The 18,398-nt window shown below is 50.4% G+C and overlaps 1 protein-coding gene across 3 annotated transcripts; it reads right to left on the bottom strand.

Moving 5' to 3' along the window:
* Nucleotides 1-3,040: 3,040 nt before the first annotated feature.
* On the bottom strand, nt 3,041-17,589 carry ITIH1 (inter-alpha-trypsin inhibitor heavy chain 1). Of its 3 annotated transcripts, XM_006876033.1 has the most exons (22): nt 17,476-17,589; nt 17,195-17,215; nt 16,701-16,864; nt 16,108-16,212; nt 15,602-15,764; nt 15,027-15,137; nt 13,219-13,344; nt 13,018-13,134; nt 12,062-12,230; nt 11,848-11,973; nt 10,731-10,912; nt 10,146-10,331; nt 9,017-9,156; nt 8,222-8,376; nt 8,099-8,113; nt 7,687-7,707; nt 7,231-7,311; nt 6,986-7,099; nt 5,608-5,797; nt 4,580-4,752; nt 3,329-3,440; nt 3,041-3,170 (listed from the first exon to the last, which is right to left on the bottom strand). In XM_006876033.1, exons 1-22 carry the CDS (start codon nt 17,587-17,589, stop codon nt 3,041-3,043), a joined length of 2,715 nt encoding a protein of 904 aa, XP_006876095.1. The 3 variants fall into 3 exon arrangements, with proteins under 3 accessions (XP_006876095.1, XP_006876094.1, XP_006876096.1); XM_006876032.1 differs by lacking the exon at nt 8,099-8,113 and having other exon boundaries at nt 8,207-8,376; XM_006876034.1 differs by lacking the exon at nt 8,099-8,113 and having other exon boundaries at nt 8,207-8,376; nt 9,017-9,153; nt 17,204-17,206.
* Between the last annotated feature and the right edge of the window lie 809 nt (nt 17,590-18,398).

Raw genomic sequence — 18,398 nt, 5'->3', positions numbered from 1 at the left:
GGACAGCTATGCTCCACAATCTAAGCTCCCTGAGGACTCACCTCTGTCCTTACTGTGTGTTGGGGACCCAAGCTCCTGGAGGGCTGGGCTGTGTCACAGTCACCCTGAGCTTCAAGGATCTATCTAGTCAGGGTCTTGACTGCCTTTATTGCTCAGAGATTCATCCCCCTAAAAGTCTTTGGTGAGACAGGAACTCCAGATACCAGCATAATGGATGCTTCAGGACCTGTTCCTCTCCCAATGGGGTGGGACCTCCTGTTCTACTTCAAGGCCCTGCCAACCACCTGCCCCTTCAGGGGTTCACCATGTGTCTGGCATACCCATGGCTACTTGTGCAAAGCTGACCCACTGACGCTTTCTGTCTGTCCACTACTCAACAGAGTAGACAAGGATGCCTGGACCCAAGGTAGTTGATGTGTGGCCTGGACAACACCTTGGCTGACAGCTCTGGGCTTCTGTGAGATCTACAGAAAGATCTGGTTGTTGGTAGCTGAGAAACAGAGAGCGAGATAAGGCAGAATGCACAAGTCTTACGGCAGCAACATGGCAGAGCAAGGAGGGTGTGGACCTACTAATGAAAGTGACAGAAGCAATTGCAGAGAATTGCAAGTCAATAAAATGGTGGTGGATTGGCAAGATGCAGCTGGTGAGGAGCACAGGACTTTGTGGTTGTGACCTGGCTGGGTGGTGCCTGTCTTCCTAAGACTTTCTGAATCCCTTCCAACCTCCAATGCCAGAGGGCACCAAGCTCAAGGCTGGCTGAGGCCAACTCCACTTAGCATGGGGAGAAGACCCTCTCAGATCTGTGCTGCCCCAGTCCTGCATGAATGGTGGAATGTCTGGTCCTCATACTTCCTGGCTTCTGGAATGTCTCATTTTGTGTTGCTAGAGCCTGTAGTCACTGACCCAGGTCATTTCCCAATGACTCCTCCCCAAGGCCCTGTGAAGCATTCCCAGCCCCTTCCCCTTCAGCCACTCCTCCATCCCCTTTGTTTTTGACTCAGGGGAGGGACAACTCGAAATAATAATTCTAAGGCTGAGGAAGATACCCCTGGAGCATGGAGGGACCCATTCATCATGTGGACTGTAGACTTCAATGGAATCCTGGTGTGGCGCTGTGGGTTAATGTACTGGACTGCAAAGTTGGTTTGAACTGCAAGGTTGCCAGTTCAAGCTCACCAGCTGCTACTCAGAAACCCTATACAGGGTCACTATGGGTTGGAAACGACTCAACAGTACTTAACAACAAAGAGAAAGACCTGCAATAAGATGGATTGATCCAGTGGCAGCAGCAATAGGCTCAAATATAGCAACAATTGTGAGGATGGCACAGGACCAGGCATTGTTTCGTTTTGTTGTGCATAGGGTCACTATGAGTTGGAACCTAACAACAACACTATGAGTTGCATCTAACAACAAGAACAAAAAGTGATCTTCAGGTTCACCCCTATTAAGGCCTCTCTTGGGCAAGGCCTTGCCCAGGGTAACCTGACACACACTCTCCCTTGAGAAGTCCAGGATACTCTGGGAACGGGTTTGCCTCTGAAGCTGGATCCACTGGCTGCCCCACAGACTGCCCTGAAGGACTCTGCGTCACCCCTCCTGGTTCGGCCTGTTAAGTTCTACACTTGTGTTGCTGCTCTGGTTGCACAGAGCCAGTGCTTATGGTATCTGAGCCTTCACAGACCTCATTTGCTGTGGTAGTTGTTCAGAAGCCAGCAGAGATCAAGTCAGCAGCCTTTGGAAAGGAGTGGTGGAGGCCCTGTCCACACTCACCTTAGAGGAGCCAGTGACTCTCCTGAATGTGTATTCCTTCCTTGCACCTGTGATGCTATACTTCAGCTGTTACACCCATGAAGGAATAATGATGGTGTCATGTCAGACATTAGTGTGAGAACAGAGGGGCACAGCTCCTGGGCCCCTGGAATCACAGCTTCAGGACTGTGGCTTTCTCAGCCTTTGGGGAATACCAGCTGGGCCATCAGTGGTTGGTGACCACTAATAGGGTAACCAGGCTGAGGGTGGAGGCCAGGAGCAACCTCCTGAAGCTCTGAGCCCAGGGCGCAGCCTCCAGTCCTAGTAGGACTTCAGGACCCCAAGTTCATGAATGAGTATTTCTTCCTTGTAGTCATTTTAACTAATGTTTTGGAATATCCAGAAGCAAGTCCCAACTTTCCCCAGGTCTCCCAACCCAAACACTGACACTAAGCAGCATGGGTTCAAATCCCAGCTCGACCATTTATAGACTCAGTAATTCTGGACAAATTACCAAACCTTTCTGTGCCTCAATTTCCTCAGCTGTAATTGACCATGATCAAAATACCACTGTAAGCATCAGTTTAGTAAATTCAAGGAGGGTACTTAGAGCCTTGTCTGGCTACAGGAAGCCTGGGGTTAACTGTGACTGTTGGCTGCTGGTCATTCCTGGCATACTTCCAGAAGTTTCCACTGATCCCTGGACAGGGGGCGTTGTGAGTAGGGCCACTTGGGTACTCATAGGGCATGGGGTCAGGAAACTGTAGAGAACAGGCTGCGAATGGGTGGGGCTGAATTGGCATTAGCTCCCTTCCTACTTCTGACTTGCTTCTGCTGGTCCTGGGCCTGAGGCCATCAGGGTTCTATATGGAGATCCCTGAATCCTTTTGAGGGGCAGTCTCTTAGGATGCCTCCCTACCATCCTCAAAAGGAAGTCAGCACTTGCTGAACATACCAATTTCTGTTGATTCTATTTCAACTCGTGGTACCCCTATGTGGGTCAGAGTAGAACTGTGCTCCACAGGATTTTCAATGGCTGGTTTTTTCGAAGTAGACCATCAGACATTTCCCCCAAGGTGTCTCTGGGTGGACTTGAATCTCCTTCTTTTTGATTAGCGCATTAACCATTCACACCACTCAGGACTCAGTAGCTGAACATAGCCTCTCTTTAATGGAAGTCATCGGGTGCTTTGGTATGAGGCACCAGCTCAGAAAGGAAGGTGTGGCCTGGGCATCAGGTCAAGATGTTCTCTTCCTCTGTCAAGACCCCAGGGAGGTGTAGGACTCAGAAGATGTCAGGGACGATGTAGTCTGTGTGGATGCCATCGATCAGCCCAGCACCGTTGTTGTGGACGAACCAGCAAGTCACCTCAGTCCCATGCCGGGGATCCTTACTGTAGTCTCTTTGTAAGCCCCTGGGAGAGATGAATCAGCTGCACCCCTTGGGCCTGGCAGGGCTGCACCTCCTCCAGAAAGCACCCCATCCACCCATTTAACACTCAGAAGGCTCAGACCATCAGTGGGAGACACAGAGCTGCCAAGGGCAGAAGTGGTAGGACAGAGGCTGACCCACCTGGTCACTGTCAGCTGGTGGTTCTTTACCACCATTGTGGCATCCAACTTTGTTGGGTGGGCGCCTGGGTGGATATTGGACACTTCAATATCAAAGGGATGGAAGAATTGTCCTAGAAAGACATATTGGAGGCCGTGGTTACCTACTAAAGACCCTGTCCCTACTTTGTACACAGTAGGTGCTCACTAGACATTTAGAGAGTTGCTTGAATAATTATTAAGGGCTTAACTGTTTCTGATAAACTCTGGCATCAAAAGTCACCTTTAGTTGATCAACAGGTGAATGGAGAAACATAACTCGGTATATACACACAATGGAATACTACATTGCATATACTACAATGGAACATGAAGGCCTGATGCATGCCACTACATGGATGAAACTTGACAGCATCATGCTGCATGATCTCATTTATAGGAAAACAGCAAACATATAGGAGTCAAAGATCATTAGTGGTTACCAAGGTTGAGAGTAAAGGGGCAAGGGGGAGTTTGGGTTAGAGAACATTGAGTTTAGGTTAATGGTGGTAATATGATTTGGAAGGACTCTGGTGTGGTGCTGTAGGATCAGCACTGGACTGTGAACCACAAGGTTGGCAGTTCAAACCCATCAGCTGCACCTTGGAAACCCTACGCAGGGTGGCTATGAGTCAGAACTGACTCAATAGCACTTAACAAAAAACAAAAAGTGATTTGGAAAAAGGGTTGCGAATGAGAATACTTGGTTGCACAGCATGAAGAATGTAATGAATGTTACTGAATTGTACACGTAGAAAGTGTTGAGATGGTGTTATGTTTTGTTATGTATATTTTCACCACAATTTAATGTTAAGACAAGGAGGGTGAAAGCCACTTTTAGTTCACCCACTATAGAAAAGCAGTTACATTTTCAATGGTTTTTACAAAAATTCCAAAGGAATCTGGTTGAGGAGAGAGGTTTGAGGAGGAGGAGCTGGGTCTGTAGGAAGGCCACACAGGAGATGCGGCCAATCCCAGCCATGAGGTCTCTATCTTTCTGCTTGCTAATCAGACTTCTCCCACTTGCTCCCAGGCTCACTTAAGCTTCCATCGCTTGCATTCTAATTACATGACCCTCACCAGGAAAACCTGTCTCTCGCAGTTCTGAGCCTTAGAGGTGGGCCTTTCTTGGTGCCTAGCTATAAAGCTGACCAATGGCCCCCAAAGGCTGGCCAGATGAGGACATCACCTTCAATGCCCTACCCCATGGTTCTGCCCCCCTGGCCAGCCATACCCAGCAGCCCATGCGTCCGGGTGGACATCCGGTGACTATCTAGCACATAGAAGCCCAGGAAGTCCTGGTGGACGGCACTCCCCTTCCATACTCGGTGTAGGACGACCTGGAAGGTGCCCCTGTCGTCTATGGACACCACCAGGCTCTTCTTCTTGTTGATGGTCACTAGCACCCTGTAGGACCAGGCTGGACATGAGGGCAGGAGTGACCATACTGCATCCCCTCTTCATTCAGCCACCCTTGTTCTCCAGGACCACTTTTCATGACTCCACCCAGCACCCAGTCCCAGAAGGAGATGATGCGGTGTTACTTGCCTCAGCTTCCCTCTCACTCATTGCTTTGGGGTCCTTACAACTTACCAGGCCCTCCGTGTAAAAGTCATCGTGCAATTGTCACCCTGACTTAGAGAGGTTAAGTAACTTACTCAAGGTCAGACAGGACTTGGGCTCCAGCCTACCTAGTATTAGAGTCTGTGTTCTTTGGCCCTGCCCACCCCCATCACCTGTGTCTCCCACACCAGCCTCTGCCTTTCTCTTTCTATAGTTATGCTGTCCAGCATCAACCCCCAGTGCTCAGCAGAGTTTGTTGAATAAACAAATGAGTGAGTGAATGGAAGAACAGACACAAGACAAGACAAACTAGGAAAGTCCAGAGAGCTCTGGAATTCAGCAGAGGAAGAAGCTAGGAGGGCTTCAGGGCCTTTGTGCTGAACCTGGAAGGGTGAGGGGACTTTGTTTGGAGGGAATTGGGATTGGCTGCAGGTTGAGGACATGAAGGGAGCCAAGGCATCTAGGCAGCTAAGTCTCAAGCTCATGTTCTGGAACTGAGAGAAATGGGAGGTGGGGTAGCTCATAGTGTCTGACATGTTTGCTCAGGCCACCATGAACATCACCCCTAACCTGTTTACGGGATGAGGCCCTGACAGGCTTGGCCACAGAGCTGGCACTGGGAGCTTCCTTCATGCCTTGGCCAAACTGTTCACACACATCCCACACCACACCTCCCAGGCCCAGCCCCAGCCCGGTTACTGGTCCTGTCGCAGCACAGCCTGGTCCATCCAGGAGAATGTGGGCCCGCCTGAGCCAGGGTTCAGGGTAATGTTCTGAGGAGTCACTTCCAACTGAAAACCCGTTGCTGGGTTTGCGATCCCCAGCCTCCCGAAGTATGTGCCCTCATTCTGAGCTTCGTCGCCAATGAGCTGTCCATTCACTGAGAAGCCTGCAGTGCGTGGAGAGGCCGTTGGGTCAGGGGAGGGCTCTCACTGGACCCCTGCCCAGCGGGCCTTTCCTTATGTCCTGCGTTGTTCCTGAGACACATCCCATATCCCCTGCTCCCTGCTCCTCTGGCCCACAGCACTTCCTCCTTGCTTCTACTCTCCCCTGCCCTCACCCCAACCACACAAACTCTCTGCTCATTGGCCAGGTTCTGTGCTCTGAAGAAATCTTGCCTCCCCAGGACAGGACTTGTGCTTTATCCTTCTCTATGTGACTACACTCTCTGACATAGTGGCAGGCACACAGCAGTGCTGGAAATTTGTAGGGCACTGCAGAGACCTGAGCAGCCAGAGAAACTCCTCCCCACCTCCACTGCCCCAGCCCAGCAGGTCTCTCATCTTGAAATGATCATCAATGGATTCCTTCACCTACTTGTCTGACTGCCTTCCTTAAACTTCAGGAGAGTGAGGACTGTGTCTCAGTCCCCACTGCATCCCTAGCCCTGGCAGGAGCTCCACAAGCATTTGCAAAGGAATAACTGGACAGGGAGGGAGGGGAAAAGGAGGGAGAAGGGCCCAGTGACAGAGAGAGGGTAATTTCCCATTTCCAGTGGCTCTCCTGGGAAAGATGGACTCTGGGGCTCCCTGTAGCCCTGCTGTGATGGAAGGTGGAGTAGGACCAGTTGTATCATTTGTGGGACCCAGTACAAAATGAAACTGTTAAGGACTTCCTAAGAGTTACCAGCAGTATGAGGTGCTACAGAGTTGAGTTGGACTCACGGTAACCCCATGTGTGTCAGAGTAGAACTGTGCTCCAGAGGGTTTTCATTGGCTGGTGTTTCAGAAGTAGATTGCCTGATGTTTCTTCTAAGGCACCTCTGGGTGAACTCAAAACTCCCATATTTTTGTTAACAGCCAAGAGTAACTATTTGTTCCAGCCAGGTACAAGATCACAACAGCAGAGCATTAAACCAAACACAGGGCCCTCATGAGCATGGATCCTGGAGACCAGTCCTGTGTAGGTAGGGCTCAGTTAAGTGAGTGGGGAGAGAAGGCAAGTTGAGTGTGAAAAGGTAGAGTGTGCACAGGATGGTGGGGAGTGGAGGCTGCGGCCCCTGTCCTGTCAATTTCTGACAAGGGTGGAGGATCCCTGGTCCCACCACAGCCGGGATCTGGCAGAGGACTTGACATACCTGTGTCAGGGTCTTGCACCAGGCTCAGGATCACACCAGGCTCCTCATTGATGTTGAAGCACAAGGTGACTCCTTTCTGGGGCACGTGGATGATGAAGTGGGGATCAGTGTCCACTGAGGACAGAGCATGGATTCCATTAGGCTAGGCATTGGGCAAAGATTCAACTAGGCAGGTCCAGTGGAGAGAGCCAGCCAGGCAAGGTAGGCACCAGGCAGGTGGGCATCCCACAGACCCAAAGACTCACCGCCAGTCACCTGATCTGGTAACTTCATGTTAATGGAGCTGGACTGAGTAGGAGAAGGCTGCAAGGCAGACAGCTTATACACTGGCAGGCAAGAGTGACAAGAAGGTGACTGGGTGCCGGTCCCTTGCTAGATGCTCCCTCCCACCCAGGTCCACAGAAGAGGTGTGGACACAGAGCCTCACGTATCCTTGATTGCCTCTCAGGATATGGGAATGGAGGTGGGCTGACCCCCTCTCTGTGTCCTCCCCTGGGGATGTGGTTGGCTAGCATATAGGGTGGGAGGCCAGATCCACTCAGGGGACTATCTGAGGATTTCTGTGAGAGGCAGTGAGGAGAGCAGGAACAGAGGATCAGGGTGATGACCTGAGGGCTTTGGTCACGACTAAATGCTCAGCCTGAGGGACAGCAGCTTGTGGAGTTGTAGTGGGGTAAGACATCAGGATGACCAGCACTTACTCCTTCCGGGTCCCACCAACTCTGTAGAAGACAATGACAGAGGACCACGTCTCTACTGAGCGCACACGAAAACCACACATGCCTCATTCTGCCAGCGCATCCTGGTTTCAGAGATGAGTCAGGCCACCTATAGGAATCCCAGCCCTCCTCCAGGAACCCTGGTTTTTCTCACATACACACACACACACACACACACACACAGGTGTTTGGTGGGTGCTGGCAGGGTTTGGGGCTGTGCAAAGGCTCATAAAGCACAAAGGATGTAGCAAAGAGGGCAGGGGCATCACAGGGGCAGAAAAAGACTAGAGAAAGAAGTGGAGGCAGTAAAGATGTGGGAGAGGCAAGTCTCATACTATAGGACTGAGTGCTGGCCACTGTATAGTCACCTGAACCCACGAGATTTAAAACTCACCTGAGGGCAGGTCATCTACAAGGGAGAAAATGGAAAGAAAATTAAAGCCCAGGAGGTGGTTGACCCTCAAAAGTTACCGTATGGCCCACAGCCCACCCCTCTGTGAACCCACACTGCCCATACCCTCCGAGGTCTTGTCAATGGTGGGCCCCAGGCCATCCTGGTCAACGATGCCACTGATGGTCATGGAAGTCATTGGAGTCACAAACTGGTAATCCAGTGACATCTTCAGGGCCTGGGCCGACAGGTTGGCCTTCTCCTCCCCTTCTACTTTCATCCTAAGACAGACACCAGCTCTAAGGCCCACAGCTCAAACCAGAATGGACATGCACTCCCAGGTTCTTACACCCATTCATTCATTCAGTCATTCAACAAACGTGTAGTAAACATCTATAGTGCTGTGAGGGTACTCATGATGTAATGACCTCCCACAGAGAAAACTGGAGACCAGGGTTGAGGATCCACAGAGAATCACAGAGAATTTAACGTCTTTTAGACATAGGCTAAATGGTCTAACCTCTGGAGCCTCAGTTTGCTGGTCTGTTTGTTATTGTTGTTATTAAGTTGAGTTGATTCCAACTCATAGTGACCCTGTATAGGGTTTCCAGGGAATGGCTGGTGGATTTGAACCTCCGACCTGGTGGTCAGCAGTTTAGTGCTTATCCTACAGCACCACACGTGGCAAATCTGTCTGGACAGAGTGGTGGCTCATGGTAGGCAAACAGCCAACAGATCTGTATCTGCCCAGTTAATGTTAACTTAGTGAACAAAGCTGAAGAAGGAAAGCAAATTTGGCCTGCTGGTAACCTAGAAGGCCCAGAAACACCCCTTCTCCATTCACCTGTGGCCTGGGTCTGAGGGGCAGGAAGGGAAGATCTGGGGTATAGTATACAGCCTGGACACCCATAAGGGTCATACCGCTTGGCCAGCAGCTCCTGGATGGTGAGGTAGGCCCAGAGGCGCTCTACGTGGTTCTCCAGCATGTGACCCCGCTCATGGAGCAGTTTCTTCATCTCTTCCTCATCCACCAGGCAGGTTGTCTGAAATTCTCGACCCTCCTGAGGGTGGAGATGGGGAGAGAAGCTACGGCATTGTGCTGGGTAAAACCCTTGGCTGATTTGCAAGGATATGAATGGCCACACTATCACCCAGTCTCTGCAGCTTCAGTCTCAGTTCCTCTTCATTCCCTGAGCCTGTTCTCTTCATCCTCGTCCATACATTCATTCCTTCTGCAGATAACTGTCGACCATCCTCTATGAACCAGACCTGGTCTAGGCTCTGAGTACATAGTGGGATGGATAGGCCGGGCTCTGCCTTCATGGGATCACCCTCTCCAGGGGAGACAAACAAGCACCAACTACCAGGTTGTTTCCATCATGGTGAGCTCTGAGCAGGCTGCATCTTGTTGTGACACACAGAGATAGATATCTTCTCTCCTTGGCTACATTGTATGACCACCCCCTCCCAAGGGCTTCCTATGCTCCAGCACCACATAAGTTTACTGCACCCAACCCTTCAGTGCAGCATCACCCCCAAAGCACAAAAAAGGAAATTGAGGCCTGGAAAGCTAGAACCACTTGCCCAAGGTAGCATTACTGGTTAGGTCAGAGTCAGAGTCCAGATCAGCTGCCCTCACTCAGAGTCTATGTTCCCAACCCTTACCCACGCGGTATGTTCCAGTCCATGCCTTGAGGGTTCGGGCCCAGTCTCACACACATGTGTTCTGCATCCCAGCACAGAGCCTCCCCCACCCACCACACACACACATAGTAGGTGTCTGGGAAATGTATCCTTAGGGAGACTGAAGTGAGGAATAATGGACACTCCATTTTGGAGCAGGAAACTTCAACTTAACAAGGACATGTTGGCGCCATTGCAGATTTCCAGTGCCCAGAATGCCTACATAGAAAGGCACTTAGGCCTAGGGGGTTTGTGGTGTGGGTGGGGCACTATTGGGGCCCTTGGTGGTGAGCTGGTGAATGGATAGTGTAGAATTGGTACCTTTGGGGGATACTGGCTTCTCCACCCTCCACAGCTGTGCGCTTACCCCACGGGCCAACACATCAGCCTTGAAGCTCCTTAGTTTGTGGTCAGCAATGCGCCCAGCCACCACAATCTCTGAGCCTTCGTAGTACTGTTTATGGTACTGCTGGGTCACAGCCACCACAGTGTCCTTGGGGTACTTCATCTCCACATCCATCAGTAGGGGATTGGCTACCTGGTTGTAGAAGCCCTGCAAGAGTGCGTCAGGAGCACAGTCTCAGAGCCTGCAGGTCACCCTGGTCCATGATTCTGCTGTGGACAGGAATCCCACTCCATCTCTGCACATCATCCCCTGCTCCTCTGTCCCCACCAGCCCCATCCAGGACACCCCAGGCTGTGAACTTCTCCAGTACAAACACCACCTCCTGCACAGAATGGTGTACCCTTGGCAAGGATCATCTGATTCCTGTTCACAGTGGAGGTGTCAGGATCCCCACTATAGAGAAGGAATCAGAGGCTTAAAGAAACTAGCTCAAGGTCACACAGTTGATTCTAATCCCTTGTCAAAGGCCAAATGGCCACCAGGGCCAGGCTCCCTACACCGAGCTGTTGGCACTGTGTGTATGCGTGATTGTGTCAGGGACAGGACCTTCAGTTGCTGGGTGGCGTCACGGTCCTCGTAGATTCTCTGGGCCCGCCCATTATTCTCCATGGACATGGCCTCCAGGAAGTTGAAGTCCACTTTGTCACCGAAGCCCAGGTTGTAGAGTGGGAACCTGCCCCTGATGGTGTTGCGGATGTTCTCTCGGATTCGGGAACGGTCCGTCTCCCCTGTGGCCACACACCCGGGCAGTGACAGGAGCTGGTCCCACAGGCGTATGGGCACAAAGGGGCTTTGGGGCATACTCCTTGATGTCTGTCCTTTTTCCTGGACCCAGACCATCTCCAGTCCCTGTGGGTATCTCAAAGCAATGCCTCCTCCTGGCTCACCGGGGGGGACAGCAACAGCTTCTCCCAGGACCACTTGCAGACAGAGCCTGACCTCCATATGGATCGGTTACAGCCGATCCGATACAGCTGCCCTGCTATAAATCCTCCTGCGAGGCCTTGCTACCTCCCTTCTGCCCTCATTCACCCCAGTCTGAAGACCCTGCCATGCTCACTCCTGACTTTTATTCATGCTTCCTCCTCTGTCACACACCCCTCCCTCTCTCCCAGCTCCTCCTTCCAGACTGAGCTCAGAGTCACCTCCTCCAGGAGGTCTTCCAGGACCCTGCTCAGCCAGGCTCCCCTTGTCTGTGGGCCCGCTGCCCCCTAGCATCCTATTCTTCCAGGGTTTTTGACAACATATCTTTTCCTGGGTTTGCCTCCCTGAGTACACTGGACCCAAGGCTGCTTGAGAGTAGAGACGTATCTCATTCTCTTGGTATCTCTTCTTGGTCTTTACTCCTGTTCTTGGCATACAGTAGGTGCTCAATAAACAGCTGATTAAACTCCACCTAGGAATCCTGCCTGTCCTCCAGGGCCATGTGCAGCCCTGTGCCATGTACAACCTACTTATTTTTCAACTCACAGGACAGAAGTGTGCCTTGGCGTTCCCACAGACTTTGGTCTGGACTGAGCTTATTTAGACCAATGCTTGCCTTTATTCTGAGCCTTTCTTGCCCCTCTTCTGCATCCCTGATGACTGGTTTTCTAACCTCAGCTTGGATGGGTCCACCAATGAGGAGATCAGTACCTCCCAAGACAGCCTATGAGGTGCTTACCCTCAGTGGGCTCCCCATCTGTCAACATGATGAGAATTGAGGCATGCTTGCTGAGCATTGGTTGGCTTTTCTGAGCTCTATTCAAAATCTCAATTCCCCGGAGCAAACCTCCATTCAGGTTTGTGGCTACAAGAGAGTGAAAGCAGAGTAGCATACATTCTCATTCCGAATGGACAAAGGCCATGCTGAGGTGGCTTGAGACCCTTGCTCTTACCCCCAGCCACAGAGAAGCGTTGCACAAAGTCTCGAGCTGCTTGCAGATTAGCAGCAGATGCCTGCACCAGTGAGCCCCTCCACGATTGCACTTGGGAACCAAAGAGAACCAGGTCAAAGTGGTCTTCCGGACGCATATCATCCAGGATTTTAAGGAGTGCCTCCTTGGTCTGCAAGGATAGAACAGTAAGTGGAGGACCCTGTCCCCAGGGTGGTCCTTTTTCAGAAATACATGGAACAATTGGTGCTATGAAGTGCCGTCAAGTTGGTTGCGACTCATTGCAACCCTGTATTGGGTTTCTGAGGTTGTATATCTTTGCAGAAGCAGAAAGCCACATCTTTCTCCTGCTGAGTGGGAGGTGGACTTGAACTGCTGACCTTGTGATTTGCAGTCCAGTGCTTATCCCACAAAGTCACCATGCTCCCCATGGGACAATGGGACATGAGGAATAAACAGAAGGAAATGGATAGGGCAGTGAGGCAGTCCCAGGAGAAGAACATCCTGCTGGATCTGGGATGGATGAGGGGAACAGGGAAGGCAAAGCGACCCAGCATAAGGAGAAAAAATGACCAGGAGTCCAGGTGGGGCAGGATGGAGAAAGAGTATCCCAGGAGACTGTATTTCTAAAACTCTGCTTGTCCAGCTGTGGTCCACTGTACCATGGACAAACCTTTAGGCCCCTGCAGACTGTTCCCGAAGCTTCCAGACTTATACCCTGCACTTGTAGTGTAGACACTTCATCTCCCTGTGGACACTGTTATCCTTCCAATTTCTGGCACGCAGGAAAAGTGAATGCACTTGCCCAAGATTGCACAAGAATTTCCTGGTAAAATCACCCTGTCTCTGAGCAGTAGCAAAAAATTCTAGACCCAGACTATGGAGGGAAAACCAGCATGGGGTAGGTGAAGGGTCAGAAGATAAGGTCTAGTAGGTAAACTGTTGGAACTGCGGCTTACCTGCTTTACTTTCTGACCTTGCATTGAGCCACTGATGTCAATCACAAAAACCAGGTTCTTGTTCAGGTTCGTCAGGTTTTGGGGTGCCAAGAAGTGGGCAAAGTGATTATTGGCAACCTGAAGCACAGAGGATGAGTGAGGCCTCTCTCCTGAGCACCCCCTGCCTGCCATCTGGGTCTTAGGTCACAGCTTCAAGCTCACCAAGAGGTCACAGATTTGGTCTCGTTTGACATCATAGGTCACCTTGAAGTCCCCATTCAACAAAGATGTGGAGCACGTGGGGCAAGACTTCTGCTGTCTCATAGTAGGGTTGAAAAGCACGTGACCCTGGACCACCAAGGATGTGAAGTTACTGGTCATGCAGCTGCAAACGGGATGTTTGCAAAGACAACATAGAAGATGTGTGTGCACAGCCATAGAAGTAAGTCTGGTGGTTGCTGAGTGCACCCATGTAGATGGTAAGAGAGAAGTCCAGTTTCTTTGCTCATAGTCATCTAAATCACTGGGATTTTCATAGTAAGCAGTACTGTACCACTTGGGTCTATAAATAATTAACAGTGTGATATCATGAGGGACTTCAGTCAACTCAAACTGACAATTGAAAAAGCAAGGCTACAGAACTGTACTGGGAAACAACGCCCAACTAGATAGACCCTGAATGCCAGTCCATAGAAAACAAAGCAAAGGGCAGAAGGAAAGGCCCAGAGAGGGAATGAGGCCTGGTCTGATTTGGTGCTGGTCCTCAAGGAAACTAGGGGTGATTTTTATATTTTTCCATGTTTCTGTACTTTTGCACATTGTCTTTAAACAACTTTTTAATTTTATTTTTTGTTTGTTTTAAAAGTAAGATATGCTCATGAGGAAAAAACAACAACAACAAAAAAACCTCAAAATGAATTGTTAGCAAGACAAAGCCCATAACAGCAAGTATGTTTGCTAACACTCTAAGGTATCATATCTTGTTTAAAGTGAAAGAACTCCTCCCCCACCACCAAGGAGGAAAAATTGTAAAAAAAACATTTCTTTGAAAGGAACTGCTTCCCAAGGCTGTTATTGTTGTTAAGGGCCATCAAGTGGGTTCCGACTCTTAGTGAGGCTGTAAAGCTTTGCAGGGGCAGAAAGCCTCATCTTTCTCTTGGGGAATAGCTGATGGGCTCGAACTGCTGGCCTTGTGGTTAGAAGTCCAGTGCTTATTCTACAGAGCCACCATGTTACTGCAACCCAAGGGACGTGAGAACTAAAGGATTTATTTGCTCATTTCTTGAACTAAGGGTCAGCTAGGAAATGGGGGAACACTAGCTGGGAATCACCCACACCCTACATTCCTCCAGACCTGGGGAGGGGCCCGTAGGGGGTCCTTGCAAGTGGGTTGCAAGTCTCTTGATGAGACTAAAAGTCTTTCCAAATATATTTCCAAGAAAATGGGAACTTGAGTTTTAACTACAACAGGATCTAAAACTTGCTTAAACAAAAACCAGTTGCTGTTGCTTTCAAATTGATCCGGGCTCATGGTGACCCTGGGTGTAAGGGTAGAACTGTAGCTCCATAGGACTTTCAATGGCTGGGTTTTTCAGGACTAGATTGCCAGATCTTTCTTCCAAAGTGACTCTGGGTGGACTCAAACTTCCAACTTTTTGGTTAGCAGTCAGATGCGTTAACTATCTGCAACAAACACCCAGGGACTCCAAGTTTTACTCAAAGGATGCATTTCCCTGTATGCTTTCCCATGGGATTGAGTCTCAAACAGACTAGCAACTCTCCCCAATCAAATGATGAAGTCAAAACTTCATACTGATGCCTTCCCTAGCTCAGTATGCAGTATGCAGGCTTTTTCTAATTGCTCTGAGAACCAGGTGTGCTGAGTTTCTCTGAAATACCAATCACGTGGCACCTGTCTCCCTCACCCAAGGGCAGCCTCGCTCCTGGGTCAAGTCTGGACGGTTCCTAAGGGGTTGAAAGAGGCTGCAAAAGACCAAGGGCCTGCCACCATCCCCAGGCACCCTACACACCTTTTTCCCTGAGAAGGACTTCTTGATGGTTTGCTCCAGGTCCTTGGGAAGGAAGGAGGCCTGGGCGTCCAGCTTGCTGATCCCCTGGGGCTCAAAGATGTCCACATCGATCTGCAACATTGAAGCCAGTCCTGCTCCAAGGGTCTCATCTGGGTCACTCAGTAACCAATATGTGTCCTGACTACCTTCTGCCCTCAATATAAGACTTGGCACCTCAACTCAGTCACTATTTAGGTGCTAGTGACAATCATAGGTGTCCAAGAACTTTCTGGTTTACAAACTTTCTGGACATTCAGTATCCCTCATGATCTTTGTAGCAGTTCTGAGACGTGCAGAAAAGTGCCACTTAACAGTTGAGAAAACCAAAGGTCAGAGAAGAGGAGGTTGGAGAGTTGGCGGAGCTCCCTGCCCAAGAAAAGACCACTGGAGCCCACCCCGAGGAGTCTGTTCCCTCCACTGTGTGCTCAGGTTGGTGTGTGCTAAGGTTGGTATGTGCTAATCTAATATCAGAACTCTGCGAGAGAAAGAGTCCACTCCTGGAACAGCTCCTTAGTGTCTGGTCACCTTCAATCTACCTCAAATTTCTGCACCAGCTGCTTGGGCTTGACTTTAATGACGATGTCATACTGCCCAAGTTTTCGCTTCAGCACCTCCTCGTAGGTCAGCTTGAATATGGCCTTGCTCCGGGGACTGATGGTGATGTGGATGGTGAATTGTTCCATATTCCTTCCTGAGGCCCTAGACACTCCATGGAAGCAATGGCAGACAGACAGACGACAGGTGAATGGTACCTGGATCCTTGCCACCCAAAGCATGGTCCTCAGACAATTGCTCTTAGTTTGGGGATGATCCCAGGTTCCGTTGGTCCTCACCCTTATCTCAGTTGGCTGCTTAGGATTGGGATCTGAGGACTAGGGCCCAGCTCTCCCTGATCTGCCCACCAGCCTTGTCCATGGACACATGCTGACATTCGGGGCTGGTGGTTTTCTCACTGTCCCATATACTTGGGGCTGTCCTGCACCCCAGACCACCTTGCAGCCCTCAGCTGGGGTGGGCTGGGGATGCTAATGCCAGCACTCACCGGACAAGCCCAGCATTCTCTCCCAAGATAGCAGCTTTCCGATATTGCTTCCACGCCGTCATTTTGTCCTTGATGTTCCCCACATATGCATTTTTATCTTCTGTGCTTCTGGGAAGGGAGAAGGTCTTCAGGAAAGATGGTTTGTCTTTGACCACACAGGTCCCTCCTGTGGGAGGTGCTCAGAGTTTTGACCCAGAGTGTCCCTGTCTATGCCAGCACTTACAGGAAGGCATCCCTGGCCTGCCCCACCCTGTCCACTAAGTGATGCTAAGGGGCCCCAGGCAGTGAGGGGGCAGCCAAAGTAACTGTATCCTTTTGCCCCCAAAATTCAACAAGAAGGCTCAGATCCTTTGTTCCTTGGGTCCTACATGGAAAACATGTTGTCTGAGGCCATAGTTTTCCACGCAAGATGTTGAGGACAGACCTATAGGACTTCTTCCTCCTCCCAAAGCTGGACCTGAACTGTGGAAAGGAAGAGATAATCTATACATCTGGTCACTCTGAGCCACAGTACCAGGCTGAGACCTGGTGAAAGCACACCTCTGGGGGAGTGAGGGCTGGGATGGGCTGTGGGAACCAGACAGGGTACACACATGGTAAAATCACTGATGAAGGCTGTCTTGGGAATTTCCACATCAAATGCTACTTCCTTAGCCTCATAGGCATTGTTGACCACTTGGCTGGTGATGACATAGTGAGCAAAGCGAGAGGTGACTTTGCAGTTGATATTCATACTCTTGATGACCACACCATCAACCTAACATGAGACATGAGGGAGCTGTAGCCTGGGGTAGGGACCTCTAAGCCAGTGAGAACCCCCCCTTGATGTTCTGGGGCTCAGAATATGACTCAGATACAAGGTATTGAGATGCCAGAAGAACAGAGCAGGTCTCTCAGATAGACCCATTCTCCTTGCCTGAGATCATACAGCAAGGACAAGGTGAATGAAAACAAGTCCCCATTTCTGGAGATGGGAGTGCCCTTTGCCCATGGCACTGAAAGAGAGGGGTACACTTCTAGGGCCAGAGGGAAACAAAGATATAATAACAGACCCCTCCCAGAGCCCTTTGCAGAGAATCTGACTCACTGTGTCCACAGCCTGTCGCTTCTGCAAAAATAAAATCAAGTGTAAGTCTAAAGGCTCAGGGGACCATGGCCTGTCACAGAATGTGAGTGGGGACCAGCCTGTGAGCTCTACCCTTCCAGTCTCACTTCCCCAGTTCTTTTGGGGGGGGGGTCACCCATCTCATCAGGGGTGGTGGAGATGGATGGGGGTGATCCTGGCTCCTGGGGTGGTGTTCTCATGTCTTTTTCAGGCCCCATCTAGTCCCAGATGCCTGTTTCTGTCCCACAGGCTTAGCCACATACCTCATTGCCCCTAGGCCTGCCTGTGGCTGAGCCCCGAGCCGGCAAGGCCTGCAAAGCAGAGAGCGATATCAGGCACATGCCCAGCAGCATTCGTAGCCCCATGGCGCCGTCCATGGTCTTGAGGCCCCTACTGCTCCGTTACTTCACTCCAACCAGTGATCAATAATGTGCTGGATAAACACGGATTAAACATTAGACAAGGTGAGGGCAAACACCACAAGGTAGGGAATCAAAACTAGCTGGGAAACTTTCTTCTTGGGAGGAGTTTCCAGCTCTGGGCTTTGTAAACTCCTGGGCAGACTCCAGACTGTGCCCCTCTGTGTAGAATTACAATCAGCCAATGAGAATGATGAAGACTCCTCTGGTTTAACCTTGGGGGACACCTTGGGGATGATACAAAACAATACCATTGATACAGTGGTAGGTGGCCAGGAGCCACAGTTAATGATGGCTGACTAAACTTCATTAGGCATCACTTTTAAAACTTTTTAAGCATCAGCCAACTCTTCAGACAGTCATGCTCTGACCACAGAGGCAGATACTGAGGCTTAGAAAGTGTTGTGGCTTCCAACAATTTCTATATTTCCGATGGTGTCAACCCCAGCAATGTTTCTGCCAGGGGAGACCTAATAGGTGACCCATTCTTTAGGCTACTTGCTTCATTTCTCTGGACCTTCCCACCCAGATTTGGAAAGAAAATTTGACTTGGGCAGGGATGCTTGGAGGTAAAGAGGTAAAGATGAACAACACTCTCATAATTGAGGGCCTGTGATGTGTCATGCATCACTCTAAGCCCTTTGCTGCACGTGTTTATCCCCACAAGGTCTCTGAGATCAAGTTCCAATTTAAATTCAGGGCAGTGCCTGTAGGGAAAGTGGTTCTCTATGGTTCGGAGGCTTCTTGAGGCTTCTAGGGTTTCTCCA

Source organism: Chrysochloris asiatica, unplaced genomic scaffold, assembly GCF_000296735.1.
Source record: "Chrysochloris asiatica unplaced genomic scaffold, ChrAsi1.0 scaffold00350, whole genome shotgun sequence".
Lineage (NCBI taxonomy): Eukaryota > Metazoa > Chordata > Mammalia > Afrosoricida > Chrysochloridae > Chrysochloris > Chrysochloris asiatica.
Note: the sequence above shows the minus strand (reverse complement) of the source record. Positions and strands in the feature narration are given on the sequence as shown.